At 39.6% G+C, this 8,125-nt stretch overlaps 1 protein-coding gene across 1 annotated transcript; it reads left to right on the forward strand.

The window, feature by feature from the left end:
- The first annotated feature begins 913 nt into the window (after window positions 1–913).
- Window positions 914–6,432, forward strand: anxa1a (annexin A1a). Its single transcript, XM_074638510.1, has 12 exons — window positions 914–943; window positions 1,507–1,587; window positions 2,372–2,462; window positions 2,740–2,834; window positions 2,939–3,052; window positions 3,327–3,417; window positions 3,624–3,703; window positions 4,983–5,127; window positions 5,223–5,318; window positions 5,433–5,491; window positions 5,597–5,719; window positions 5,886–6,432. Exons 2-12 carry the CDS (start codon window positions 1,528–1,530, stop codon window positions 5,943–5,945), a joined length of 1,014 nt encoding a protein of 337 aa, XP_074494611.1. The 5' UTR covers window positions 914–943; window positions 1,507–1,527; the 3' UTR covers window positions 5,946–6,432.
- The last annotated feature ends 1,693 nt before the right edge of the window (window positions 6,433–8,125 follow it).

An 8,125-nucleotide genomic window follows, 5' to 3' on the forward strand; every position in this document is an offset into this window, starting at 1 on the left:
ACAAGAAAATACACAGAGATTCCTGTGTTTGAATACATCAGGAATATTGCATTGAATCCCCATTATAAGTACACTGTTAAGAATTTCCCAGTAAAATAACAGTAAAGAACTGGCAGCAGGGTTGCCTTTATGTTACTGTAAAATTAACATTATTATACAGTCGCTGAAATGTACAGCTTTGTACTGTTAATGAAAAATACAGTTTGAACTGTTTTTTTTTTTTTAGTAATTTCACAGTATTTTACAGTTAATTTACTGTTTAAAGATACATTATATAGCTGTTTTTCACCTTTCTTTTACATTATCTTACTGGTTTGTTTTAATGCACTATTTAGGTTGTATTTTTTACATACATTTTAATAAACATTATTTTTTGCCTAGATGAATAGACTTAGCAGGTTACAGACATAGGAATAGTCACACTAAATACAATTAAAGGCACTTGTTAGGAAAAAGGCTATAATAGACTTGTTGACACTTTTCCCAAAATGTCTGTCTATAGCTGGCTACAAGCACAGAATCCAAACCATAACAACATGTGAGTGAAGAACAGAGCTAATTCACTGATTTTACAATCATGTACAATGTACAAGCCTCACATGAGCAGATCAGGTCCCAGAATTCAAGAAATACTGCATGAAACTGTTACTGATGATACTTTAGACAGTTGATCAGCAGTAAAGTGATGTTTTTTTCCTGCTGTAAATTAACAGCAATTGTTTACAGTGCAGCAGCATGACTGTGTTGAATGAGCTGGAGAGACTGTTCCTAGTTTTTACGCACGACGCTCAGACAGCGGTTCAGTCCAATAGCAGCTGTGGATGGGGGAGTATGGGCTGGACCAGTTACTAGGTGGGGTTTATCAGTGTATAAATACTCTCTCTGTGTCGCTACAACGCCCCTGGATCCATTGAGACTAACTTCTTTCCTCTAAAACCACACGGTAAGACACTTTCCTTTGTTTTAAAATCTTAAATCTGTCCTCCAGCTGTGAGTTTGAGAGTATCCTGAAGTTTGGTTCCAGATGTGATGCCTTTATATCTGCTCTCCTTCAAAGTATTGATGCGACCTATGAGGGTGTGGTTGGGGAAAAGAGCAGAGATTTTTTTTTTTCGGATTTACAAATTTGACTCAGGAAGTGTTGAGCTGGTTTAATTTGTCTCTCAGTATTAATATTAAAGCACATTAAAGGAGACTAGTCTAGTCTACAGTATAGGCTATAGTGTAAATCCCTATTAGAGTTGAGTGTGGGTGTGGCCACATGTATGCTTGTCATTATGGAAAACCACATAACATAAACCTCCAGTAAATATGCAGAGGCTTGTGCTCTCCAGGAGTAGATGAAGGAAAAACAAACAGTTCTTTCCTTCTTCTACTAACAAAGTTTAAGAACTTTACCCAAACACACCCAATAAAAAGAGTGATGGTTTCTTCTTTGAATACTATCTGTAACATGATCAGTGGACTTTGTTTGATCACATCTTGTCTTCTCTGTTCCCCCTGCAGACAGACTCCAGCAGCACCACCATGTCTTTCATCAGCGCCTTCATGGAGCAGACTGTCTATATGGGCATGCCTGATGACTCAGTACGTAACTCTGTGGTTCTGTTCCAGTTGCTCAGGCCAACAACCCCTTTTTTTTTCTCTTCCTGTGTTATGTTAGGGTGGAAAATTTTTATCAGGCAGAGTTGAGAGCGAAGAAAAGAGTGGAGTGTAGAGTACAGCAGGGCAAAGGAAGGAAGGAATGAGTGGGAAGTTTAAAGGTGGAAGGAAAAAGGAGTGGAGCAGAGCAGAAAGATAAGAAATGATGTATTATTAGAGTGAAAGGGAGCCTGCACTGTAAAGATTATATGCAATGGGAAAGATGGTCATTCTAAGTCCTGTGAGTGTGAGTCATTGTGGCAGGAATCTGCGCCCCTCCCTTTATAAACTCTGCAAACAGAACGAAATGCTACTTCTGCTTTCTTAAAGTGAACTACAAGCTGGGTTGCATGAGGCTATCCTGCATGATCTCTCCGACTCTCCTGTTATTGTTCAGCTCAGTCCAACAGGGGTGTGTGCAGACATTTTAAAGGACATCGACATGGTCTTTGTAGGCATGGAGGTGTAGGGGTCGAGACGGCCAAGGACGTGTCCACAGGGGTCATAAAACCTGCCACATTTCTCTTTTTGTATGTCTTTTGTGTGTCTTAATGTGGAAACAATGTGTGAGGGGAGAAAAAGCTGTGATTTTACGTGTTTTTTAAAGAGCACGTTTGCACCTAAGGAATTTGGAAAATGCACGTTTGCAACCGATCTCATGCACACCTCCACTGGGGGAGAGCTCAAGTATATTTACCAAACACACAATAATCTGTGTTGTGTCTCTCAGGACCTCAAGAAAGAGGGAACGGTGACCGCAGCTCCCAATTTCAGCGCCAGTGGAGATGCAGCAGTCCTGGATAAAGCAATCAAGGCAAAAGGTGAACTTTTTAAAATCCACACAGGGAAGCTTTGGAGCGTGTGTGAACATGTCTTTGCTTTACACAATGTGTCTCTGCTAGCAAGTGTGTCATGCTGGCCTTTTGTTGTAAGAATGTTAACACCATCTGCTGGCCATCATGCACCATTACTCACAGTGGAATTGTCTGTGGTAGAAAGTTTTGACTAAAATCTTCACTGAATTATATATTCGTCTCTGTCGTACAGATCCAGAGGTAGTAAATGATGATTTAACTTAACAACATGTCCTTTGTGCAGGTGTGGATGAGAACACCATCATTGAAATTCTGGTGAAGAGGAGCAACGAGCAGAGGCAGCAGATCAAAGAGGCTTACCAGCAAGCCAGCGGCAAGGTAATTAGAATTAAACAAAGACGATCGCAGGAAGAATGTTGATTTTGTTCAAAAGTAAACACACAACGCTGTACAGTATTTGCTCACCGGTTGTCCTCTCGCAGCCTCTGGAATCAGCGCTGAAGAACGCTCTGAAGGGAGATCTGGAGGATGTGGTGTTGGCTCTGCTGAAAACACCGGCCCAGTACGATGCCCAACAGCTGAAACTGGCCATGAAGGTACACACACACACACACACACACACACACACACACACACACACACACACACATAGTCTCACTTACATATAAATGTCTAAATGACTGCTCATTTGAGGCGAATGCTTTGGCTTCACCATCATGTGTTATTTTTGGCGCATAATGACATCCACCCACTTCCACATATTCATGTATTGTTTTCCTAACGGGAGAGTAGAAGGTGTGTTTTGTTTGAATGGGCCGGTGAAGAATCTTTCTCTGTATCAATCTATCGTTGCATGCATCCCCTTCTCAGGGTCTGGGCACAGAGGAGGACATCCTTATAGAGATTTTGGCCTCCAGGAACAACAACGAGATCATTGACATAAAGAAAGCCTACAAGCAAGGTGCGTGCTGACGAATTTGAAGCAACAATATTCAGTTTCACCAAGCTCGTGTTTGTGGAAAATCACAATTACAACCTTTGGAATACAGGAGAAGGTTTAAATGTAAAAAAAAAATAAAAAAATAACAACACTTGGTGAAACCCAATTTACCCATTTTTGGCATCATTTTTTATCCTCAATGTTAATGTTGTGATTTCTTCATCAAGATTACAAGAAGGATCTGGAGGCTGACATCAAGAGTGACACCAGTGGAGATTTCAGGGCTGCTCTCCTTGAACTCTGCAAGGTACGTCAGTGTCCACACACTTGCTTTCTGTCTTGTGGTGTGTGTTTCATGCTGTTCTTGTAACAGGATTTTGAAGACCTGTAACAGGATTTTGAAGACTTGTTATAGGATTTTGCAGACCCATGTAGCACAGACACCTATTCATTCACAGCAGCACCAGGATGCTTTAAGTTGTGAGGCAACATAGCACACCCTGTAGCTGCTACGATGACAGTGGTTTGTAAAAAAAAATAAACAAACTCACTCCCTCGATACACATGCACGTGCTAACACAACATGAGTGACCAATTGGGCCTTTTATGGATTTATATTTGGACATCTTACAAAGGGCAAATGTACAGTACAAACTCAATATGGTGAACATTCATCTTATTTTAAAAGTTGGATAAAATGATGAAATATGAATTTGATGGAAATACGCAGCAGAATATTTGCGTTAACAGCCTGCTGGGTGAATTAATCTCTATTTTTAGGCCTGTTAATTGTCTTCACTATCTATAGAATAATAGTATTATTTATTAAGCAACATGTTTCTGTTGCCTTTACCACTTTCTGTTCAGTTTTCATGCACAAAAAATGGAGAAAATTATGTGATTTGAAATGTTAAGACATAATAGAAATACCAATCATTTTAACACCCAGCACATATTTTATGGTACAAAGATGCTGCCTATGACAATTAACTTCATACAACACAATTCCATCATCAATCAGACTTGCACAGCTGTATATTTTCAGTAGATCCTTAGAAATATTTTGGTTTGAAGCAACAATGGGGCTTTTGGAGCGAGTGATTTTAGTACCTTTGGGTGCTTTTGTAAGTTGCACTTGCACGACTGATCTAAAATTTGGAGGTTTTGTCTCGGGAATGAGCAGTTTCAGAGATGTTGGTAGCTGCAGGCAATCAGGAGACACTCGTAAATACCGGTAAATATTTGAGTTTACTGTCAACTCAAATAGTTACTATTACTGAACAAAACAACCCGCCACTATCCATCTGCAGACACCTTCTACTGTCTATTGCAGTGGTTCCCAAACTTTTTGTCTGGTTTCCCACTTTTTAAAAATGACAAATCTCGACCCAATTCACAATAAGCCTTATCCATAAATCGTGAGAAGAGTGAATTTGGGGGTAAAGGAATGTTCCTGACCGTTTTTACTGCATTTCCGCATCACCTTATACTATCTAGAATAGGTAAAGCAGTCATTTTGAAGAGATACGTTTGATAAATCACAACTTTGTACAGCACTGAATTCACTCTGCTTGTCTTTATCACAGGCCAGCAGGACTGAAGGAGTTTGTGAGCAGATGGTTGACAGCGATGCCAGGGCTCTGTACGAGGCCGGGGAGGGGAGGAAAGGCACAAACGCCACCGTCTTCATTGAGATCCTCACCGGCAGGAGCGCCCCTCATCTCCGTAAAGGTTAGCTGGCTACCTCTCCTGTTCAGTAAAATCAGTTTTATTTACTGTTTGTTCCTGTCAGATCTAACACTCTTCCACTGCGTCCTCTCCTTCAGTGTTTGAAAGGTACTCAAAGTACAGCAAAGTGGACATGGCCAAAGTTATCGACCTGGAGATGAAGGGGGATATTGAAAGTTGTCTCATGGCAGTAGGTAAAGGCACAACCCTTGTCTCTAACTTTATTACCTCATCATTTATGCAGTGATTTATGCACAGACTCGATTTAAGCTTGACCCGTTTTTTTTTTTTTTTTCAAATAACCCCAGTGAAGTGTGCTGGAAGCAGGCCTGCATTCTTCGCTGAGAAGCTCTCCTTGGCCATGAAGGTACAGTATGTGTAGGCTACTATTCACAAAATAGTTTTAAATGCATGCAGGATACTGTGCCTGCTGGCCAAGGCCTTCCCTGACTGACTCTTTTCTACCCATCAGGGTAAAAATCCCCGCAAACACCTCCTGACCCGCATCATGGTTAGCCGCTCTGAAATCGACATGAAACGGATCAAGGATGAGTACAAGAAAACCTACGGCACAACAGTCTACCGGGATATTCTGGTGAGCAAACATCTGACCTCTGAAAATGACAATAAATGCATCCTAAATGTCAGAATTGGTCAGGTTTTTGTTATTATACACATGACAATTCACAAAATTGACAATGGGAGACAATGTAAAGTTTGTATTCAAATTTAATTTACACACTGTCTTTTCTTTCCTTCAGGATGACACTAAAGGAGACTATGAGAAGATTCTGCTCGCTCTCTGTGGGGGTGAAAACTAAAAGCCAATCAATGGGATCAAGGCTCATACAGCTGAAGCTCCAGCAGCGAGCCCAGCTGTGGAAAATCACCTATAATCTCATGACACATATTGTGCCTTATGCTCTTGTGGAGAACTGACTTGTCTTTGTTTGACTGTCATGATATTTAGAAGATATTAACTGCAATGCGCAAAGATTAACATTGAATCGGCACTGCTTCAGCAGATATTTTCACTCCAAGTTATTCCTTTTCATTCCAACACTTATCCCAGTATAGATCTGACAGCAGTATGCCAGTGGACCTATGCTCTGGGATAGACCTCGCTTTTCACTCATTAGATTTGCATATCTGGTGCTCGAACAGAAGCTGAAGTCAGCGATCACAGTGCAGCTGCAAACAGATGTATAACAGATCACCATGTGCCAATCATAGTCAGTGGCAGCGGTAGGCCTACCCTTGAAGGAGCTTGAACAATTTGCAAATAAAAGGTTTTTGTATGAAGGCCTATATCTGAGTGGTCTTGGTTTTTTGCACATGCATGTACAATACATATCAGACAGACATGAACCAACCAGATATAAGATAAGTTTCCAAATATGTATGTACTAATAATATTAGTAATTACCATTACAGTAGCAATAATAGAAAATTGAAAGACAGAGAAGGCTTGCCTAGTAGCATTGCTGAATAATAAAGGACAAACACACCCATACCTATACACATAATATAGACACATATAGCGAAATATCTATATAACACATTTACATCATATACCTGTAAATACAAAAAAATATGATAGTTTTTAACACTCCTCATGAAGCACAGGCAACCACATATTTTGGCTCAGAATCCACTGCAAATTCATAATCTAGAAATTATAATGTAACCCAATTAACATAGCAATCTTGATGTGCAAACACTAACAATGAATGACCAATGAATCACACACACAGAGTGGGTGATACAATGAATGAATGACCAATGAATCACACACAGAGTGGGTGATTGAGTACAGCTATTGTGTATTAGTGTCATTTGGGGAACCTAGGGTTGCCAGGTTGGGTAATAAAATGTGTTTTATGTGTTTTAGAAAGTGGATCGTATCAGTCCAGTTCTCAGGTCTCTACACTGGCTCCCTGTCTCTCAGAGAATTGATATCAAAATACTCCTGCTGGTTTACAAAGCACTAAATGGTTTAGGGCCAAAATACATTTCTGATCTTCTGCTATGTTATGAACCATCCAGACCTCTCAGGGTCATCTGGATCAGGTCTGCTTAATGTCCCCAGAGTCACAACTAAACATGCAGAAGAAGCAGCGTTCAGTTTTTATGCACCAAATATTTGGAACAAGCTCCCAGAAAACTGCAGGACCAACTCTGAGTTCTTTTAAATCAAAGCTTAAAACGATCCTGTTTGCTGCTGCCTTTTATTAAACCAGATAATGATCTTATATACTGCACTAGAGCTTTTACTCTTATGTGTTATATTCTATTTTAGCTTCAATCCTAGCTTTTATTTTTAGCTTGTTTTTATTTTCTAATCTTTAATGTTTTTATAACTGTTTTAATTATGTCTTAATGTTCTTTTGCACTTTGTCGCAATGTTCTTGAATGTTTATGTAAAGCACTTTGAATTTCCCTGTTGCTGAAATGTGCTATACAAAATAAAGCTGCCTTGCCTTGCCTTTTACTGCATTGCAATCATTTAATACATCCATGATCGCAATAGCCAACAATTTATCAAGTAACTCTGAAGTGTATGCATAGCTTACAAGAGGCAACCTTTGGTAGAGGGTAATGCAACTAACTGATCAAAAAAGTTTCATTTGAGAAAGAAAACATGTAGAGTAAAAGCACAGATTCCGCTCACAAAATATGCTGTATTTTTATAACTTATTTATGCCAATAAAGTCAAAATAAGCGAATAGCTGCAGTGATACCAGGCAAGTTTTCTGAAGTATTAAATAATGGTACCATTTCAACTGAAACATGACATAGCAATGTGCAAACACTGACAATGAATGACCAATGAATCACACACACACACACAGAGTGGGTGATAGAGTACAGCTATTGTGTATTAGTGTCATTGGGGGAACCTAGGGTTGCCAGGTTGGTTAATAAAATGTGTTTTACTGCATTGCAATAGCTGACAATTTATCAAAATAGTAGGTTAGAAAGCATGCACACACACTTTTAC

This window comes from Sebastes fasciatus, chromosome 6, assembly GCF_043250625.1.
Source record: "Sebastes fasciatus isolate fSebFas1 chromosome 6, fSebFas1.pri, whole genome shotgun sequence".
Classification (NCBI taxonomy): Eukaryota; Metazoa; Chordata; class Actinopteri; order Perciformes; family Sebastidae; genus Sebastes; species Sebastes fasciatus.